Source organism: Lepidothrix coronata, unplaced genomic scaffold (assembly GCF_001604755.1).
Source record: "Lepidothrix coronata isolate B3197 unplaced genomic scaffold, Lepidothrix_coronata-1.0 Scaffold2, whole genome shotgun sequence".
NCBI classification, from domain to species: domain Eukaryota; kingdom Metazoa; phylum Chordata; class Aves; order Passeriformes; family Pipridae; genus Lepidothrix; species Lepidothrix coronata.
The window spans coordinates 14,911,800-14,933,571 of NW_016690182.1; the positions used below are offsets into that span (position 1 = coordinate 14,911,800).

At 41.6% G+C, this 21,772-nt stretch overlaps 1 protein-coding gene and 1 long non-coding RNA gene across 3 annotated transcripts; one reads left to right on the forward strand and one right to left on the reverse strand.

Moving 5' to 3' along the window:
- Nucleotides 1-31: 31 nt before the first annotated feature.
- Nucleotides 32-8,953, forward strand: LOC108498013. Of its 2 annotated transcripts, XR_001875043.1 has the most exons (6): nt 32-423; nt 729-821; nt 855-911; nt 1,467-1,557; nt 2,072-2,214; nt 8,757-8,953. It is a non-coding gene; the product is annotated as an uncharacterized LOC108498013 (long non-coding RNA). The 2 variants fall into 2 exon arrangements; XR_001875042.1 differs by lacking the exon at nt 8,757-8,953 and having other exon boundaries at nt 2,072-2,691.
- On the reverse strand, nt 8,948-18,003 carry LOC108498001 (homeobox protein CDX-4-like). Its single transcript, XM_017816232.1, has 3 exons — nt 17,464-18,003; nt 12,413-12,558; nt 8,948-9,963 (listed from the first exon to the last, which is right to left on the reverse strand). The coding sequence occupies exons 1-3, from the start codon at nt 17,885-17,887 to the stop codon at nt 9,757-9,759; spliced, it is 777 nt and encodes a 258-aa protein (XP_017671721.1). The 5' UTR covers nt 17,888-18,003; the 3' UTR covers nt 8,948-9,756.
- Nucleotides 18,004-21,772: the final 3,769 nt, after the last annotated feature.

The following is a 21,772-nucleotide window of genomic DNA, read 5'->3' on the forward strand; positions in this document are numbered from 1 at the left end:
GGAGCGCGGCGCGCAGGCGGGTCGAGGGAGAAGTGGGCGGGGACGACACCGGGGAGTGTTTGAGCGCGGTGTCTGTGTCAGTGTCCTCGACACAGTCTGCTGGGAGGCAGTGCCTCCGCGGAGATGGCGGGGGCTGGCGAGTTGCGCCGGTCTCGGTGACCGGAGGGCGGCTGCCTCCCGCGCCCCTCGGGTGCGCGCGCGCGCGCCTGTTCCTCCCCTCAGGAGCTCCGGGGGGGGTCACGAGTCGGCGCGAGGCTCTGCTGAGGGAGGTTGTGTTTGCCGGTTGCAGCCAAGCCGGAATAACCTCACTGATTTTTGTTTTCAAACATTCCGTCTAAGCCTTCGGCGTACAAGGAACTCGAATGTCTGTACTATCGTCAGGATTTATAACTCCCCCCCCACTTCCCGCCGCGCTCCCCTCAGGTGCGCGCACGCCCCTTCCCGCCCCTCAGGAGCGCCGCAGCCGGCGCGAGGCGCTGCTGAGAGAGGTCGCGTTTGCCGATTGTAGTGAAGCTGGAATAACCGTGTTGAGTTGTGCTTTCAAAGAATCCGTTTTATCCTTCGGTGTACAAGGAACTCGAATATATACGCTACCGTTAGGCTTTATAACTTCCCCCCCCTTCCCCTCCCTCAGGAGCGCCCCGGCACGAGGCCCTTCTGAGGGAAGTTGTATTTGCTGGTTGTAGTGAAGCCGGAATAACCTTGTGGAATTTTAAACTACTTTTCAGAAGTTCCCTCTAAGCCTTCAGTGTACAAGGAACCTGAGTATCTATACTATCGCTAGTGTTAAAGCTTCTCGCACTTCCCGCCGCCCCCCTCAGGTGCGTGCGCCATTTCCCCCCGCAGGCCCTCAGGCGCTTTCAGCCGCAAAGGAAAACTGAAGAGGGTCGTTGAAAGCCTCAGTTCCCAAGGTATTATTCTCCAGCTTCACCCAAGTGAGAAGGAGAGGTTTTTGCCAGCCGTCGGTTGCCGGCTGGGCTGAGGGCAGCGCTGCCACCTGAGGGGGCTCTGTTGGCTGCTGTGGACACCCCCATGTTCAGCTTGGGCAGAGCTGTTTAAAGGTCTTCTGCAGACCTGTTCTGCCCAAGGAAGGCATGAAAAGCCCCAAGGAATCCTTCCGTGTCCGAAGCATTGCTTGCGGGTGGCACAGAGAGAGGGAAAGGACCAGGTCGTGCCCTCTCGCCCGGCTCCCTCAGACTCAGCACTGAATTCCCCTCCGCTGAGCAGTGACCTCCCTTCAAGAGGTACTGGGTTCATTTCAGGGCAAATCAGGCTAAGATCAACACCTTCACTGTGTCTGCTCAGAGAGAGGGAGCAGGAGTTGAGGTTGGAGCGAATTCGCAGCCCTTCGGGTTGTGTGGAGGTGGAATCGTGGCTCATTCCCCTTCCCCCTCGGGGGCGCGAGGGGTTGTCGAGGGAAGGCGGGGGGAGGTGCTGATCCTCCTCTTTTTAAACCCCTTTTCCAGGTGTATTTCTGTGGCGATTTGAACAAACCCAGCCCTGTAGTGCTTCCGCTTCTTCCCCGTTCATTTTTCCCAACTCGCGGCCGAGGGAAAGGTGAGGGAGGGTTTGGAGTTTTCCCGAAGGTTTGAGGTGGTTGCCTGGAGTTTGGTGATGGGTTTGGAAAGAGAGTTACATGCAGGGTGGTAGAGTGGTGAGAGAGAAGAAAATCCACATAGGAATAGCAAAATTGGTGAAAAAAACCTCTGAGAATAGCCCCGCCCCAGCACACAGGTGTAAATTATTATTGAGGTAATAAGCACTTAATTACTCTCCTACTGCAAATGGAAAGTAGCCAAAAAAATTATTGGCGCTTGTAATTGCAGTAAAGGAATGAAAAATGAGATTCCAAAGGGGGGATTTTGGTCTGGTGGGTTTTATTTTATTTTTTTAATATTAGTGTAGCTACCATAAAGCATTGGGTCTGGTATGTATCCAAATCAGAATTCCTGACCCACAGCTACTGTAAGGAAGGAGCTCACCTCCTCCTACACTAGAAAAAATGTCTCCATCTCTGTCTGCTGTTTTCAGGAAAATACTTCTCTCATAAATCAACTTTACTGTTTTACAGGTGTTTCTAGACCGCAGCAAAATGCAGATGACTTGACTGTGAAAATTTTTGCTGCTTCCCAAAGCAAAATTTTATGAGCTCCAGTTTTATCAGTGCTCCATGCTCTTCCTTCAGCACATTATCTATCTTATGTGGAGCTGCAGGTAAATCATACTCTAATGACTTGAGGAAAAAAAAAGAGACAAGTTGTTATAAAATGAAATTACGTGTTCTATGTTCTCCCATTTTTGTCAAAACACTTTTCTCTTGTTTAGTGATGAATACTGTCAATATACTGCAGGAAAAGTAAGTCATTGATCAAATATTTAGAAACCTGTCAAAAAAGAGAAAATTATTCTATACCTGAGGATCTGATATTTTTCCAAACATCTTCATCTTTATGTAGATTATTGCTGTTCATAACCCATGGAAATAAAATCCTGAGACCACTGAAATAAAGTTATATATGGGGTTGTTAATAAGGTACTGGCCTTTATTTTACTCTCACTGAAATTCCAGGTCTCTGCTTTAACTGATGTAAAAGCCGAAAAGGTAAATCTCATAACTGAGGACACAGGAAGAAATGATAATTCCGATGCTGTGCATTATAGGCTTGAATATTCAGTTGAGATCATCTTAATTCTTGGCAGCTTTGGTGAAATACTCATGAGAAAGGTAGTTATATTTAAAATATAATCACAACGTATGTAACCTGATGTCCCTTTGGCCAGTGTTTCCTATGAGAAAGGGCTAAATGCAAGCCTTTGGGTTCAAAGCTACGTGCTTTGTGAGCAGAAAAGCCAGACAGCTCTGGGTCTACTTCATGGAAAAGTTAAAACTCTTGTTCCTGGTTTATTGTGGAATCATTTCCCATCACTGTCCCTGCAGAATGCTAAAAAAAAATATGAAAATTAATTGCTTTCTCTTCTTCATGGTGCTACAACATTTCATTTTTGCTCAAAGCTTTGTCTGGCTGCTGATTTTTATTAACCTTGCTGGTGTCTTTCCATTTCTTAGACTCTTCTGACCTGGTGAGCAACGAGTTTTTACACGTGTTTCTATACTCAAAGGAATAGTTTGAGTGGAGGGCCACAGGTGGAGTTTTGAACTCTTACCCAGCTAGATGTGAAATGCATCCTCTTAAATAATTAGAGTAAGGTGTTTATAAGATATTTGGTATCTTTTTCTGTGTTTAGCTAACTACTGGTGTCAGTAATTCTTATTTATCATCGTTATTTCACCAGGACCGTGGCTTTGCAGTGCTCCCATTAATGGAATTGTGAGTGCATCAGTGGCAGGGATTTCTTGGCATGGAAAAAAATAGAAAAGATTTCTTGACCACTTGTAGCAGCATCTCTGTAACCACATGAGTTAAGAGACCCTGCCCCATCTGCTAAAGGATGTTTATGTTCGTGTGTTTTCATAAAACTAAAATGACACTGGCAGTGATTTCGTTGATATAAAGTGTTTGGATTTCAGAATAGGTTCCGATTAAAATGCCTCTCTGCTGAAATGAAGCTGTTTTGAGGGGAAGGATAACTTAGTGACCTTCTAAATGCTAGAAACCCAGAGATAATGATAAAGATAGCCCTCATACTCAGGAGAACTTTCTAATGAAGTCCAGCAGTGCTGTTCAACATGACTCTAAATGCTTTGGAATAGCAGGTTGCCACTGAGGTGTCTCACTGACTTTTGGCAAAACTGGGTCTGTACTGCACAGAGCTCAGGAGGGTAAGGGACTTAAACCTGTCTCAGTGCTGTCTGACTGTGTGCTCATTGCTCTGCATAACCTTTGGATGCCAAAGGGAGAGAGGAAAATCCTGGAACAGACAGCTGCAAGTGGCTGAGGAGCAGTCCACGGCCTTCTTTTGGGAATAAATGAGAGCCGAAGAGGCAACTTGGGAGGGCTTAGGCTGGAATTTCCCATGGTCATGACACCATGCCGTCCTGGAACGATCAGCTTTCGCTGGGATAGGCACTGACTTGGGATGTGGATCAAGCCCGTTAAGAAGATTTTTCTAGAGCCTTTAGGATCTCCCTTGGGTGCTATAAAACCAAGCTCTCTTCCCATTCCTACCTATTATGTGTTCAATTTTGTTCAAATAAAAACCTCTTGGAAATTTTAGAAGGGCAAAAGAAATGAGAGAGAAGCAGTGTGTGTGCCAGAAAGGGAAATAAACCCCAGGGCCTTGGGCAAGGATTTACCACCTTAGCATTAGATATGACAGTGGTGAGATTCAGGTGTCAGGGAGAGGTGTGGCAAACAGGGAGCCACCCAGCAGCAGGAAACCTCTTCAGGTTTCACTGAAGAGCCTCCATTTTAATGCAACCTGTGTTCTGATTTAATAAACAAGCTCGTGTTCCAGCCATTTCAATGGATGTTGTGCCAGGAGGGCACATGTGATGGATCAAAGCTTGAACTCCATTAGGTGCTGAACAGGTGGGACAGCAATTTGCTGAGTTGAAGGGTGGAAAGAGCAAGTGTAGAGTTTTGACACAATATATGTGTGTGACCCCTTTCTCGTGAGTGAGGGATTAGCAAACCACAAAAGGAATCTCTTTAATTGGAAAAGGTACTTTGCTATACCAGCTACATATTTAACATCTTGTGCTTTTAAAGTAATAGGTTGAAGTCAAAGTTCAGCTGAAGTTTCAGGGGACTTTTTTTTTTTATATGTTTGTGTGTTCTCTCCTGTAGGAATGATGACTGTGGGTAAAAATAGACCATTTTAGAAAAACACCTTTTGTAACCCATGCCTGTGTTTGAAGTATGTCTGCTGAATATTGGGTTTGAGAGGTAAATACTACAGGGAATTTTTTTCAGCCTGATTTATCGAACTTTCTGTCTTCACAGGAGGAAATATTTACAAGTCTCATTTCAGTACTGTTTTAGGATGCTGCTTATTTGATGAAACTATTATGCCATAAAAACTGGGTGATTTGTGGAGAGATGATGGGCTCTGGCAGTGTTTATCCACCCAAATCACTTCCTTTCTTGGAATCAAGTGTTCTTATGTAGAGCATGAAACACAAAAAGAGAGCAGGAAAGAGAGGAGATAAAGCACAGTATTAAATAGAAGCTCTATTGAGAGAAAATAAAGTGAATGCTAATGGGGGCCTGAGAGATTCCAAGTCTTCCAATGTATTTTTTCCTTGTTTGTTCCATATAAATCCCCACCAGTCATTCTTCAGAAGGAAGGATATACAACAAGTGATGTCATATTGGCTGCCAGAATTCCCTCATTTCCCACACTTGTGTGTTTCAACAGAGGAGGAGGTTGTTGGATGAGAGGATTATACTCTTGGAGTTTGGAGAATGTATTTTAAGTCTGGTGGACAAACCATCATGTTTCTTGATCAACTGATACAAACTCTTTTCCCAAGCTGAGTTGCATCTCACGGCAAATCCACGTCATTTTGCTAAGCAATAGAAATGTGTAACTCATTAGGCAAATTTAGATACGTTCAATTGCTGAAGGAAGGCAAGTCAAGAGTGATGGGAGAGGTTTAATGAAATTGAGTTTGTGACACAAATATTCTGTAGTGTCTAGGAGGTTTTTGTGCAGGGGTGTGCAGCTCTGTGCTGCTTGTACTGAAAATGCCTGATGGAGATCCATTTTCAAAAGTAATCTAAGTTTCAAGAGGTTGTCAGGTTTCTGATCCAGGTTTTTGCTTGACTTGTATGACTACTACAAGCAGCCAGTTAGGTGTTTAAGTTATGCTCTCTTCTCTGCAAATTGATATTTTAAATATCTTATAATGAGGTCCTTTCCAATTTCTGGTCTAAACTATCTGTCCTTACTGTAACTATGGACAAATCTGTATTTTTCTTTTTTTTCTCCCACAGATCAATATTTAGAAGTTAGTTAATAAAGCCAGATCACTGTGGTGCTACACTGAGTGTCAGCATGAGCAGTTTGTGGCAAATTGTTCCTTCTTGATTAAGTATTTATAGGCAGTGGGACTGAGAAGGGCGATTGTTGCCAAAGCTTTGGCACCCCTACAGAATTCTCCTAAGAATGAAGATGATTCAGATAAAGGCCAGGAGGGATTTGCTGGCTGCTGGTATCAGACAGTTGTGTGACGCAGAGTTCTCGTTTGATATCAGCTGGTGTTCCAGTGGCTTGCTGCTCTGCAAACTCCAAACACCAACCAAACAGCTGAATTTAAACAGTGGGATGGTTTTCTATTTACATAAAGGGAAAAACACAGGAAACTCAGAGAGCTTGGGGAAGGTCCCCACTGGGTGAGAAGGGTGGCATTTGATTTATTATTATTTTAATTGCCTAACAGTGCTAAGGGAGAGTCTAAAGTCCCTGGAGAAGCCTTCAAAGGGGGAAAGATAAATATTGAAAAATGTTATTTATAGCCCTTAGTGTTTCACCCATGTAAATACAAAAATGAAATACAAGGTCTGATCACATCTTCTGAAGTTTCTCCTTCGCATAAGCAATGCTGAAGAGGCAAACACAGCTGCCCAAAAATAATGGCAATGTGAGGCCTTTGGCTGTGTGTCCTCCACCCAACTGCCTCTCCCGGCCCTCGTGTTCCCGGGCTAGTGTTGGCAGAACGTGAGTGTAGGATGGGCTCCTGTCAGGCTCTCCCGTGATCCATAATGAGCATTGAGATGTGCCAGCATTAAGTGCTCAATTGGATTTGATTTGGGAATAATGGCTGCAGTCAGAGACAGAGGAGGATTTTCTGCTTTCAGGTTCTTGCCATTCCCCCTCTCTATGGCCTCCCAGCCTCCTGGTGTGGAACTCTGACTGCATGGTTATCACCCTCCGATCAAGTTTACTAAAAATTATTCTAATCAGTCCAAAAGTGTTTAATTTTCTTTCCCTAGATTATTTTGAGAAACAGCTGTGTTGCTGCACTGAGACTGAAAGGGGTGTTATGATCTGGGTGGGGGTACCTGTGCGCAGTACAAGGTAGGGGGAATAACTTCTTATCTGTCTCAGTCATAGCCAGAGAAGATAATCCAATACACTTTTTAGGCTTGGACACCATTATCTAGTGCATGAAAGAGACTGTGTCCCCCAAATATTTATTAATATATGCTTTGGAAAAAATTCATGATGAAGATCATGAAAAAGGAAAACACTTTTTATTGACAGGATTGATTTTAAACATGCCATAGGAGGTGCTTTGTATCCCATTCCAGCTCTGGTTTGACACTTAAAATAGGCTCATTTTGAATGATTCCTCAGTGGACTGTGGTTGTTTTGAAGTCAGTGTCTCCTCTGTCCAGTTTGTCAGGACTCTGGGGTGTTTGCTGCCTGCCTGGCCAGTCACGCAGACTGCAGCTTCTTTAGAATGTGTTGTATGGGAACATGGTAAATAACCACGTCAGATTTGTGTCTCAGTTTTGACATAAACGAGAAGGAAAGAGCAATCTGAAGTTAAGGAAGCATTTTTAGCATGCAAACATAATAAATGATGTGTTGTGTGTTAGAGCTCCACACTTGCCATTCTTTCTTGTTGTTATGATGACCGATCCCAGAAAAAACCCCGAAAACTAGAAGAAAGTGCTCTCTCTCTCTCTCTGTCTCTCTCCATTTCTGTGCCACCAATAACCCTCAGAACAGCCCTTCCCTGCTCTCCACAGAGATGGACTTTCTGGGGAGTTGGGCTTTGCATACCAAGGTAAAGGTACTCTTCCCTTTTTCTTGTGTATCTAAAGTATGAGTTTCTTGGGAGATGATTTGATCTTGTACCTCCTTCAGGTATAGAAGTGCAACACTTCCATGACTCTAAACAGAACTAGATCTCTTTGTGGGTATTCTACAACTTGCTGCTCAGTCTCCTAAAATGTCCATCATCACACTGGAACACCAGTGGGCAGATTTGGAAGATCCTGAATCAAAGCCACACAGAGTCTCAATTTCTCATCAGGCTGAGTTTTGTACCTGTTTATATACACAAGATTTTGTGTTTACAGTTTGTTTGCATTAAGATACACCTATTTGTTTGAGCTATATGATAGGAGATTATTAGAAAATATATTGGGGAACCACCCACAAATGCTTACAGTGAGTAAATTCTTATCCTGTGTTACAGGATTCCTTCCTAGTTTAGTTGGAGACATGCCTCCAAATATATAATTCAGTATTTATTTTTGAAGAGGTTATTGTGACTCCTGATAGAGTTGCTTTCATGGAATTACTCTTAACAGAGTTATTTTTAAATTATTGGGGAACAGTGAGACACATCTTCAAATATAAGTCATCTGGTGTATGGAATGCAGATGCTGAGAGCTTTGGCAGGTTCTGTCCATATTGTTCAGTGCATTTTGAGTGCTCACTGAGACAAAGAACAGCAGAATTTAATCTGCTGGTTCTGAGAACAAGTTTGATATTACTGAAATAAGTGATGCCTGACTTTTCATGTGCCAGATAATGCTGATTTCTGTTTGTTTTCCACTCTTTTCCCTTTTTATTACCTTTGCTCCTCTTGGCCTTTTCAGTAATATTAAATTTTTCCAATAGAGCACTTAACTTGTGTGCTATCAAAAAGCTCCCACTATGAAATTCCAATGAACAGTACTACTGTATGGGGTTTGGGGTTTTTTTTAGTGCTTTGGGTTTTCTTTCTCCTTTTCCCAGACTTCTAGATATCATTGCTGCCTTCTCACCTGCCAACATGGACTGATAATTAAAGCAAACCACACCATGAGCATGTTTATCCTTAATTTGTGCTCTTTCAGGAGTGCCCATGAAGGGAACATTTCTTTGGTGACATTCCTGCACTTTGGGAATGCTGAGCTGCAGGTAACAACTTCAAAATAACACTGTCAGCTACTTGGGGGTATTTCTTGCCCAAAATAAGTGTCATATATAAAGTCAGTGGCCTAAGACTGCTAGTATTAACTTAAAATGTTTAGAGACATTAAGCAAATTCTTTATTTGCTTTTTGGGGGTTTGGTGGTAGTAACAGTCCTGTTCCCATTACCTTTTTGCTCATATTTTTGAGCAGCAGTATATGCAGTCATTGAAGATTGAAATAATGCTTATCTTCCAAATTATTTGGCATTTCCTAATGTGCATGAGAAATGGCTTAATTTCCTACAGTGGGACAGATCTTGGCAGGTTTGGTGTATTAGGTATCTGTAACTATTGCATCCTTGAATACAATGACATAGGGCAAAGATGATTTGTGTTATTTAATTAAATGCAATATGTTGGTATAGCGACATTATTATTTTTTTTTGAGTATTTAAATGTGTTTTGAATGTTTTTGTTGTTTTCAGAAAGTAGCATTCTTTTCAATACATGTAAGTGTAAATATTTATTAACATCTACTGTTTACTCTAATTATATAAATGTAACAACGCAAACAAACCCAGCTTCTTATATTTTCTGCAATAATACTCTGTTTTATAATCAGTCCCCTTAGTTCTCTGTGGGTATATGTGATCGGACTAGAACTATGTTTACTTGAACTTTTGTTGTCTCATTCTTTGTGTCAGTGTCTGAAGCAAATTACGTGCTGTTCAAAGATATTGAGCGATGAATCTTAGCAGCACAAGTTCCCTGAGATTTCTGCAACAATTAAAATACTTTGACAACAGTCCCAGATCCCGTGCTCAGAAATCAGCTCTCTAGAGGCAGTGAAATGAGAAGGGTCCTTTGCATAAGTGAGTTTTAAAGGTGGGGAAATCCATTCCTGCTTTCTCTTTTTTCCTGTTTTTTTTTTTTTTCCTCTGTTCATTCTGAAACCATGACCTGGTGAATGTCACTAGGCTGTAATCCACTGATGCCGTGGGGAGGTGGGAACAGGGAGCTGGACAGTTCGGTGGGGCTCAGTGACCCCGAGTCGCTCTGGGCTGAGCCCCCGCTGCCATCAAACTGCGAGATTTTCTTCTTGAGCAGCTTCCTTTCCTTTGCCCGCCGGTTCTGGAACCAGATCTTCACCTGGGGCATTAGAAACAGCATCGGATTAGTGCAAAGGGCTGGGCAACCTTTTACAGCAATTAGAACAGTGAAAACGGAGAGAAGGTAAAAAACACTAGGAAAAAAACCCCAAAACCTGAAGCAAGGAAATGAACAAACAAAAAGCCCCAAAACACCCCCCCCCCACACAAAATGACCCCCCCTCGCCCTGCCATCAAAAACCCACAAACCAAACCACTGAATCTGTGCAGTGAAAACTTTTGGCTTTCCTCTGTGTTAACTTTCTGCATTATAATCAATAGAAGATTACTTTCTATTCTTGGGCCTGGTGTGAAGGGAACATGCTGTGTTATATGTGAGAACACAGGGATCAACACACTCCTCAAGACTCAGAGACTCCCCGAGTTCATCATCCCAGCTTTGCCAGTGGCTGTGTCACACTTTAGGAAGATGCAATTAGGGAATAATTTTGAAGATTTCTTTATTATCTGTGTTACAGATTAATTCAAAGCCAAGTACTGAGGGTTCTTTTTCTTCACTTATGTTGTGAATGACTTCTGTGTGTGCATATATTCTTATGTGTTTTTAAAGCTTTGATTGCTTTTATTATGTATTATATATTTATATCTCTATTTTTATACCTGTGTTTTTCAGATACACACATACAGCCATGTGTATAACTAGATATCAGCATTACCTATTGACATTCAATTTCCCAGACTAATTGTGCAGGTGTAAAGACTCCTGTCTATTTAAAACCTGCTTTTAGTTTAAGTATTTATATTTTATTTCCTTATGTGAAAGTGTGAATGAACAGAAAGTTTGTGTTCATACTTAACAGTTTTTATTATAGCATAAAAGGTGTGTTGAATACAATATGATAAAGTTGTGCCATTGCTTTGTATTCAAAATCTAATTATTATTTTCTATTTATTTTTATTACCTTACTGGTAATGGCATTAAGTAGCATTTAGCTTTGTCTGTCGTGAGTCCTGTAGAAATACAGATAAATTAAGTATTTTGTCTCCATTATACTTGAAGGAAACTTGCCAAAGGTTGGGTGGCATTAGGAGCAGCAGTGTAAAAAGGAACTGCTGATTTTGTGCAGTATCTCTGGTGATTCCAGGCATGTCTGTGTTCTAAGTCAGCCAGCTTGCATAATATTAAGGTGCAGGTTTTGAATCTTTCATAACTGCAGTGCTCTGAAAAATTTCCAACGCAGCTCTGTCCTACTGTGTGACAAACTTTAGTCCATCCGTGGTTTCCATTGTCACTGTCTGGGGCCTCTTGGAGTCTGCAATCTATGCACTCCTTGGGTCTGGGATTAAATGTCACTGCACTAAAATGTGTTCATGAAAATCCAGGGCTTGATCCTAAAATACCCTTGGTTATCTGTGCATCCCCACACTTCCTCGACTGGTCCCTCTCTATCCCATGCTCCTGCACAGACTGAATGCAAAGGCAGAGGAGGCCACTGAAAGAGAATATTTTAGACAACTGGATGTGTATATTCAGAAAGAACAAATGCTTGTAAAATACTAAAAAGAAAGATCTCTAGTTTGGAATTCGCTGAGGGCAATAATCTGGTTGCTAAATGAGATGCCCTATTCAATATCACCTTATCCTCCAGCTGTAGTTCTGAAGGGTTGGATCCAACAGTTACTGCAGAGCTGTGCTTTCCAACACAGGGATTTTAGGGAATTCTTATCCTGAATTCCTCTAGTCTTTGTGTGAGCACAGCTGACAGATCTGGGCCCTGCTCAGGGGAGTGTCTCTGTTCAGGACACAGATTAAGTATGTACTCTATGTGAACAAATGCAGAGCTGCTTTCCAAGGAGGTAATGGATCTAAGTATGCCCTTGAACATTCCCTGCCTGGATAGTCTTGGCTACATGTATTTGTATAATAGTATCAAATGTGGGACCAAACTTTGCAGCCTAAAGCAGCCTGTATGTAGGAAGTTTGAACTACTGCTGTAGGTGAAGGACCTGTGAAAATGATAGCAAAATGAGATCCTGACTTGAAAGTCCAGGGCTGGAAGAGCCCCTTCAATATGCTGAAATCTATGGAAGAATGTGGCCTGTGGGAGCTGTGCCAATACATTTATGACAAAAAAAAGCCCATAAATATCTCATTTGGTTGCTCTTTGAATGCTCAGTTTTGATTTTCCTGGCTTACAGCTCAAATGCATCCAATGCTTTGGATTTTTTTCCTGGCCATTACTTTGTGTGGTTTCAAGAAGAAATAAAGTTATGAATGTCAGGACTATTGGGAACATAGCTAAGGTAGCATGAAGCTGAACTGTTTAAATTCTATCTGTAGAGGAAGGTAGAAGGTAATTCTAAGTCCTTTGTGTAGTATAGATGAATTCCTAATGCTTCATTACCTCTAACTGGAGGTTTCTGTCAAATGAACAGTTAATGAGTGTGGGGGGTGTGGTGTGTTCCCTGGGATGGAGGGCTCTGGGTACCTGTCTTTCCGATAGTCCCAGGTTTGCTGCCAGTTCTGACTTTCTCCTGATTGTGATGTATCTGTTGCAGTGAAATTCCTTCTCTAATTCCAGTCTTTGATGGTCTGTGTAAACAACTCGGTACTTTTCTTTTGTTCTTGTTTTACCTGTTTAGGAAATAAATGTTATTAATATTAAGAAATATTAATTTGATTTTCCATAACAACTTTCAGACATCTCCAGCATTTTACAGACATTAATTAAACTACTCACATGGGATTGTTTTCTGTGGCACAGAGAAGGAATATGAGGTACAGGGTAAAATAAGAGAGTACTTGTTACCATAACTGTCTTTCCCTCTTTATCTCCCTCTCTCTGTAAACATACATTTAAATGTGAAGCTCTTAAGTAATAAACACCCTGAAGCATCTTCAATAATTCATAGCAGTACATCACTGGTGCTGGCTATATTGATCTCAAAGGAGTTTCATTACGGTGCTCACTAAAGGGACTTGTGTGTATTTGAGAGCAGAAATACCCAGGATTTCCAGACTGAAATTCAGTCACAATTTTAGCTGTACTGTGGGCTAATTCTTTACCTGAGTTGTTAAAGATCACTTCTCCAATACAAAGAAATGTCCTGCTGGAAGTGCTTTTGCTTTCTTGAGTGGCCACAGGACGTGCTTATAAGCTCAATAATAATTTGAATTTACTTTTTCCAACAATGCCCAGCCTTGCAAGGTGCTGAGTGCCTGCAGATGTATTCCTGGGGGTACTCTGGGCTGGGCTTCCCTTTGGAGTTGGAGGCAATTTGTAAGATGAGGCAATAAAATACTTGTAAAAGGATTTCAGGATCATCCTCTCTCTAATGTATAAAAGAACTATTCTTAGGTACATTAGATAAATACCATTGAGAGAAGCATTAGTGAATGTTTAGAAGATATCTCTCATTTCATATAATTTTTAAACAATTCTTCATGCAATAATAATACAGAGAGATCAGTTTTCAACTTATTTGTTCTCCTTTGCACTTTCAACAAACAAATAGATAGTTTTCCTTTTTTCTTCTGATCTTCCCAGGTTTTTTTGATGTGAGTTTTCTGGGACAAACTGTAGGACAAAGACTCTTTAAAGTGATTCCCTAAAATCCATTGAGGTGTTAAGATGAAGCACACGCCACACAAAGGAGCAACAAGGAGATCTTATCAAGCCCCCCCTTTCACATTCAGAACCACAAGCCAATTGGTTTGGAATTTACAAGCCCTAAACAAATGTCAGACTCTTTCATCTTAGCAGAGGAAAAAGGCACAGAAATAGATGAAGGAATATTTTTTTTCCTCAGTTCTCTTTAAATTTGGACTGACTTAGGTCAGACTGTGTTTATTTTTGTCTGAAAGCTAGAGGTAGGCATAGCTGAAATACACAGAATTAAGGATATGTTCCCAAATCCTAGGCCAATTTGACTTCCAACATACAAGATTTTCCTGCCTAAATTTGCAGGACTAAAACAATCATCAAACCAAATTTACTTTTTTCAAGGTACAAATTGTTGGTTTTGAAATCTTTGCCCTAAGTGATAGTTCTAATGCTGACAGTAGGACAGATATTCGGGTTCCTTGTAAACCGAAGGCTTAGAGGGAATCTTTGAAAATGGGTTAAAATTCAACAAGGTTATTCCGGCTTCACTATAATCAGCAAATATAACCATGATCTGAGGGGGTGGAGGAAAGGAGTAGTTTTCCCCATTGCCCTTGGTCATAAAATTCACAGAACATTTCTTCTGAAGACAATAAAGCTGGGAGAAGGCCTCTTTATTTGCTGTGAAAATCATCACCCTTTCCGGCAATATAACTCCTGAAGAAAGGAGGGAGAAGGAAGAGACAAGGCTGCATATCAAAGCAAAGCAAAGTGAAGTGTTAAAAGGGTCTGCTGCCTCAATATGACAGATCGGCCTCAAAACCTCAGACAATGTAGGCCACTGCAAAATAGATGCCCCAACCAGTTTACAAAGCAAAATAAATTAGCATTAGAGCAGGGGCCTGGCTTTTTTCCTGCTTTTCTATTTTGCTTTCTGTCTGTGTTTCTGCTGTGATGTAATCTGAATTACTTGGACATCACAGCTTGTCTAAATAAAGACATCAAATGTGTTGGATATAGTAAAAAAAAAAATCTAAGGCTGAGCACACAACATATGAAAATAATGTCCTTTTGTTTAGTCCCCTAAAGTCCCTTCTCTTTCTGAGAATGGCCACTCCCAGATGAAGTTTCATACGGAGCTTTGGAACCTGTTTTCTAGGCCCTTTCAACACCTTCTCAGTAGGTCTCATGCTTTGAAGGCTCACTAGCTCTCAGAAATACATATTTTATATTATTGATCACATAGGGTTTAGAAACTAATTTGAAGCTCTGCTCTTGCACAGATGAAGTTGATGAGGCATTTTATCATAGATTTTTAGTGAAAACAGGCTCAGACTGTCAGGAATTCTTTAGATGTTCTTTTCCTCACTTTGATAGCCTGACTGGGAGGATACCTTTACCAAACCCACTTCTGATGTTTGGGGTTTTTTGAATTTCTTACTGCCTCATATATTTGGAGTGTCTGTGTGCTTGAAATAAGAAAGGGATTGGTTCTGAATATACACTTATGGTCTTTAAGACAGAGGATTTCAAATACCATTTTATCTGTTGAAAGGACATAGTACTTCTGCCTTTGTTGTTTCATCCTGAAGATTGACATGATCAGATAAATTTTCATTTCACTTTTCCTGCAGTTGAATTTTTTTTTGTATAAAAAGCTGAATACGAATATTGAATCAGAATGTAGTGTATTTACTAGAGCCTAAATAGAGAGGAAAAAAATTCCCATTAACATCCACTCCCCCCAGATAATTCCTCTTGTCTTTAGGGCAGAATTTCAGGAGGCTCCCTGCTCTAATCAGATGTGTTTTGATCTCTGTTATTCCTTGCTGCTCACACACATCCATGTGAGTACACACCACTGGTGAACTGAAGAGCAGACACATATTTATACATATAAATACATTTGTAGGGTTCAGGGCTGTAATTCTGGAATTTGAGAGCAATGAACTGTATCAAGCAGCGATAACACTGAAGGAGAGGAGCCAGTAGCTACTTTATAACATGACTGATATTATGGCAATAAGGAAAAACAGAGAGCAAGGGTGTTTCAAAGAGGGGTTATAATGGCATCAAGTCAGTTTTTTCTAGAGAAAACATTTATAAGGTAATTCAGAGCACTTACATATATAATTTTAGCCTTGTGGTTTGTTTGAATTTCCTTCCATTTATCACCATTTTTTCCGTGTCAATATTAAAATTTTCCCCTTTTTTTTTTTTCAGTCACCAATGGAAAGTCAAATCTGTTTGGTACTTTTCTTGTTTTGTACAGTTACCACATTTGTGCTTTACTCTGACAGTCCGGGGGCTGTTGCCTGGAGCTCACTTCCGTGAAGTCCTGAGCTGTTTTTAACACTTCAAAGGCAGGGAATGCACAGCCTCGGGACATGCATCTATTGATGGGCCCTGTTTCACCTGTCCCCAACGGTTCATAAAGTATTGCAGCCTGTGTGTGAATTCTGTGTAAGTGCTTTGCAGACTAGAGATGAATTTAGGCCCAAAACTGTGTCTCTGAATCACAAATATATTTTATAAAGTTGAACAAGCATGCAAGAAACCTTTCAGGGTCTTCCAAGTCTGTGCAATAAGTGTAAAGCAAAGATTTAGATTTTGAAGTCTGTGTTACCATTTAAGAATGACAGTACATTCAAAATTCAGTGGCAGCACAACACAAACAGGGCTCCCTCATTGACATTCAGTTGAATTTGGTCTCCACTCAAGTCTTGCATCACTTCTACATCTGGAAATCTCCAGTGATGTTAATGAAGCTACTGTGATTTACATGAGGGGGGGAAAGGGACTATAAACCCCCCTGGCTTTGAGGGCCTTGGTAGAGGCTCCAAGTGGAAGGATGGCCTTGTGATATCCCAATGTTCACTGGGCATTTGATATTTAGTAACAGTGGCAAAACAGTGCCAGTCTGCTTTATAATTAAGAAACAATTACCAAGACTAACTTTGCTCCTGAGCAATAACCATTTGAAGGAGGTTTCTGTCTGAAGCAGCAGCACCGATTTTCTGTGTCTTCTAAGATTGCTCTAATTGTAATTGCTCTGCTTTCTTTGGATCATTTTCTTTGATGCTCCCTAACACACACTTACTACTTTTAACCTTAACAATAGATTTAGCAAGCCTTGCTACACCCAGTTTACACCTTGGGAATATACATGGAAGGGTTCATCTGGAGGCAGCTTGTGACAAGAACAGGCACATCAATGAGTGGCACTTGCAGGAAAATGAGTTTTAATTGTGTAATTGTGGCAAGCTGCAAAGTTCTGGTATGTAAGAAAAATATGTAAAACTGATGTGAAACTAAATGAAGAGGAAGCTGAAGTGAGGAGTTATGTGATCTGCAAACAAAATAGTCTATGCTGATCACTTGAGTCAGATTGCCTCTCTAGGAATATTTCTTTTCACTAATAATTCTGGGTAGAAAAAGAAAAGGCACAGGACAACCAGCAGAAAGTTGTGTAATTGCTACGGTTGGATCAGAGCACATAATTTTCTTTCAAATTATTGAAATTATTTAAAAAGGTCAACCTGATTTTATATTGATATTTACCTTGCAGCACAAAGTAATTCGGTAGTATTTTTTGCCTGTAGCTGTTAAATGTTGCTGCTTTCATTGCTCCATAACACTTTCAGGATTATCATGTTTTTCACACGGAGTGCTTTACAGAATGTTCCAACAGGAGCTGTGGAACTGCATCCATGTCTGACGCATCCATGTCTGACCACACCAGCCATTCAACTACAGTAACCACAGAAAGCCTTCATGGGGAGAATGTGAAACTAGCGCAAATTTAGTCAAAACTGCCTTAAACAGCAGTAGGTGAAATAAATGCCGTACATGACCCACCAAGCCCTGTGTTTCAAGTAAAGTTAATTATTTGTAAGAGCAGCGAGAGCTGAGGTTGAGGTTGGATCCGCACTTACCAGTGGTGTTGGCTTGCACGGTTTTCCTCATCCACTCGTAGGAGCTGTGCCTGTGGCTGCTGGGGGAGCAGTGCTGGGCACTGCCGGGCTCTGCGGGAGGAGCCCCCCCGGCCCCGGGCTGCAGGGAGCTGTACTCGGCGGGGCTGTAGGAGCCCGGGGCGGGGGACGAGGCGCTGAGCTGGGCAGTGCCCGCGCCGGAGGGGCCCGGCCCGTACGCGTTCCAGTCCTCCCTCTGCGGGCCATAGTGGGAGCCCCAGGGCCCCGGCGGCTGCCCGTGGGTGTCCAGGGCTGGCACGGGGTGGTATCCCATGTACTCGGGGTAGGGGGGCGCGGACACGAAGCCCTGCCCTGGCAGGGTGTTGGCAGCCCGGGCAGAGCCTGGGTACATGCTGCCGTCCTTGTCCAGGAGCGGGCTCATGTACATGGCTGGCACACACCTGGTCACAACATCCTGCTCTGCTGTGTTGTCTTCTGCTGCTCCAAAATATTTGTGTTTGGGTTTCTCTAATAATGCCACTCTTCTTGGAATCTTCTACTTCATCCTCTTTTATTATCCACTGTGTTACCAGGTGCTGGTGGTAATGGTTTACCAAGACCTTGCCTGACGTCAGCTCAACTGCTGCCTCATAATTACATTTACATTCAAATGAAGGGCTGCCCGACCCCACCTTTCTGCTGGTTCTGGTGCTTTCTCTTTTAGAGAACTTTTATCTATCCTGTTATCCTTCCCTGATATTCAACAGCCATCCCAGTCCTGCAAGATGATGCAACAGTTGCTTGTACTTGTAACTGAAATAGTTAAGTAAATAGACATTTCTCAAAAGAAACTATAGTGGTAACTATCATAGCAATGTTTAACATTCAAATGATTCTTGTTGGAAACCTTTATTTTATGATCTACTATCAATCAACAAGTAAATCTGTTACTCTTTTAATTTGTCAGATACTAAAAAAAATAATCTCATTTTTACTTTTTAAGCAGCACAGTTAATTGGAATAATTGTAAGTCAATAACTTTAAAATGCAAAGCACCTCATGAACAGCATGTCTTGAATATAACTGTCTCAAAAGCTTTCCTGTCATTGTTGACTTTTGTAAATGGTTTTCCAGCCTGGGAGACTTTAAAGCTCTGACTGTAGGGCACATGTTCTCACTGTCCCCACACAGAGCGATTTAAAGAGATCCCTTCATCTGGTGGCCATTGCAAACTGATAAATTTGAAAAAGCAGACAATAAATCTTCTTAACAAAGATGGTGCCAGAAGTACAAAGAAAATTACTGTAAAGAGTAGTGAAAAAAGTCTTTGATTAGGCACAGTAATATTGTTGGCTTCTGTTTCAAGACAAGCTTTATCTGCCTGAAAGGAGGCTGGTTCCTTCCTCTGGAGCTGTTGCCTGTGGTCTGCTTTCAGTGGTGGCAGCTTGGCCAGGGGAAAGCAGCAGGGAGAGACATCTGGGTTGTTAATTTGTGGATCAGAACTGCCTCGATGCCCCTCCGGGAAGCCCCTGGCACACAGTGCTCCGTGGGGCAGGAAAAAAGGATTCCCATGGTGTTTTACATCTCGTTATTAAGAGCTTGGTTTAACGTGGGAGAACTAAAGCACACCTTAGGACTCCAGACTCGCCTCTCTGGGTTGTGGAGCTGCGATTTGTGGAGTGAATTGGCTGTATTTTTATTTTGGCTGGTTTTTTTTGCAATGAGCTATTTGTAAGGGCTATGCTTGCAAAAGAGGTGCAAATTACAATGAGTTGTTTCCCTTTACAAAGGTGTGGGTTTTCATTCAGTATCCTTTGTATTTTGACACTGCTCGTATTCACACATCCCTTCTAATTCCAGCACTAAAGGATTCTAAGTGTGTACTTAAAGACAGGAAAGATACTCCTTTTCTGTTTGGGGTTGAGGGGTTTTTTGAGGGAAGAATTTTTACTGAGAAGTGTAGCAAAATATTTTAATGAATTTTGCTATATTTACAAAATCCTACATTAATCACTGGGATCCTGAGAATGTTGAGGAAATCATGGGATAGGACATAGAAAAAGTAAGACCATCTGTAATTAGTGTACTATTATAAAAATAACACTAAAAATAAATCGAAAGAGACTCTTGATCCCTTCATCTTGAAAGAAAAGGACTTGTAACACGATTTTTGAGAGCCCACAGAGCTTTTAGTAGTGATGTGCACTAAAAAGAACAAAGAACTCCACTGAGCATCATCCAAATTGAACAAGATGTGTTTCCTGTACTGGGATTGTCCTTGGACTCTTTGGCTGTTTGTGAGCCTTGTGAGCAGTTAAATTCCATGTATGGGTGAATGTGACACAGAGCCTTCAGTCACAGGCAGATCCACAGGAGGGAAGTTTCGTCTCCATCGACTGCATCTGAAATCCATTGGATTTCAAACATGGACATGTTTGCTCAAGGGTTTCAGATCAGACCCAGTGCTTGACTTCTAAGCCCCCCATTTTCACATTTCAGTGAGTGACATGGCATTTTATAGACTGCGTTACATGGTGGTAACATTTTTAATCCTCTTCCTTTATGGGATTCCTCTGCATGTACCCCCCACCATTTCAGTATCACTTAATCCTATTTTTTGTATCTCAGAGCTTTATCCTTTATGCTCTGTTCTTCTTTTATCTTTTGATAATGCTCCTCCTTTCCCTTTCTTGTCTTGCCTGTTCCATTATCTGAATTTTCTTCAGATCTATTTCGATTCTTTCCAGAACGTAATTAGATCAAGATACTCGGATGGCAATTTGCTGCACTGATTTGATATCAGCTCACAATAGTAAGCTTTGAATAAAGCATTTTGTTTAAAGAGATTTGCATAGCAGGATAAGATTGCTGGGTAGGACTGCAGATTGTTAACACCAAAGTGAGAATAAGACAACTGAAATGGCAACATTCAAATGATCTTCTGCACCCTGACTCTTATGTCTCCTATTTTGTATGACAGAACACTGTGGGGATATTAAAGGAACGTTTGCCAGCAGTTCTGAGGTGGTGGCTGGACCCCCAGAAATGTCGCCCTTAGGGAGGTGTATTTGTACCTTTTCTGGGGTGGGTGATAACGGCAGAATGGGGCAGATCCGTGTGGTGCTGCAGCAGCAGTTCTGTGCTCTTTGGCATTCTCCAGAGAGAGGGATTGTCAGGAAAACTGAACTCCAAGGCTCTTTTTCTTCTCCACCTCCTCAAATGCCAGGTATAATTTATCTCCTAAGCTGGTGTCCATGGGAGCTGCCTCAGTGGTCATTGGAGGGAAGTTTTATTTGTGTTAAATCAGATGCACTTGGAGCTCTTTGGGGAAAAGACTTTCTATTTTTCTAACAAGAGGTTGATGAAATTTCTCAACAATAACACACGTGGGGATAACCATATGTAGGTTATAGGAGCATATATAGGAGCTATAAAGGGTTTGTTTGGACAGGCAAGGGAGACTGTACTCTATGGTATATAAGCTGTTGTAGAGAGTAGTTCCAACCAGGGTAATAACAACATAATCACCAACGTGCAATTAAGTGTTTTAATGACAGCCATTATAACTGCAATTTCAGCACTCCTGGGAGACTAAAACCTGCCTGTACAACAATAACTTACATGAAAGGTGTTTATAACTGTGATAGTCTTTATTAGGAGCCCTTACTCATAAAGTCACTCTTCATTTCACGGAGATAAGAAGAAACTAATCTGTCTGTCTTTGAAGCTTGAAAATTATGTGAAATCTCTCTAATTTCTTAGAATAAAAGAGCAGGTGAGCTTAGTGTGCCCCATTCTGGCTCAGGTGATAGGAACAGATGTTTGTTTTCTTGCCTCCAGATGACCACTCAAACAACACTTCAGGAACACCAGGCTTAGGAATGCTTCTCGCCCATCCCTTTGTAACTGCATGCTTGGAATTTTGAGGGAATGGTTAGTGAACTCTGTGTTGCTGAGAGTTCAGTGCAGCGTTTTGGATGTGTTATTGACCCTGTATTCAGGCTGGGCTTTGCATGCACTCTTATTCCTCCTAAAATTACTATTCAACTGTGTGAATCTTGAGGAAAGGTCAGTCACTGCGTAGTTTGCTGTCAGTGGAGGGCAGTTCTGTTGGGAAAATACGTGGCAAATGATGAAGGAAGGCAGATGGTTTTAAAATTTAGAACAGTTAAAGAGACTGCTTTTGCTTTTACTGAAGGTTCTACAAATATAAAGCTTCTGAATTTTTTTATTTGCCTTTTTAATTGGGCTGGTTTAATATCCAACACCACAGTTTAGGTCTCATTTTAAGGGTTTGAAAGGCAAGCATGTGCCAAACCACATCTGGCAGATG

Excerpts from the sequence above, each read along its gene's own strand:
- LOC108498001 (XM_017816232.1), bottom strand. The coding sequence starts at position 17,887 with ATGTACATGAGCCCGCTCCTGGACAAGGACGGCAGCATGTACCCAGGC. Across the intron at positions 12,559-17,463 it reads CGTGCAAGCCAACACCACTG|GTAAAACAAGAACAAAAGAA; the intron begins GTAAGTGCGGAT and ends TTTCCTAAACAG. Across the intron at positions 9,964-12,412 it reads TGGGACTATCGGAAAGACAG|GTGAAGATCTGGTTCCAGAA; the intron begins GTACCCAGAGCC and ends CTAATGCCCCAG.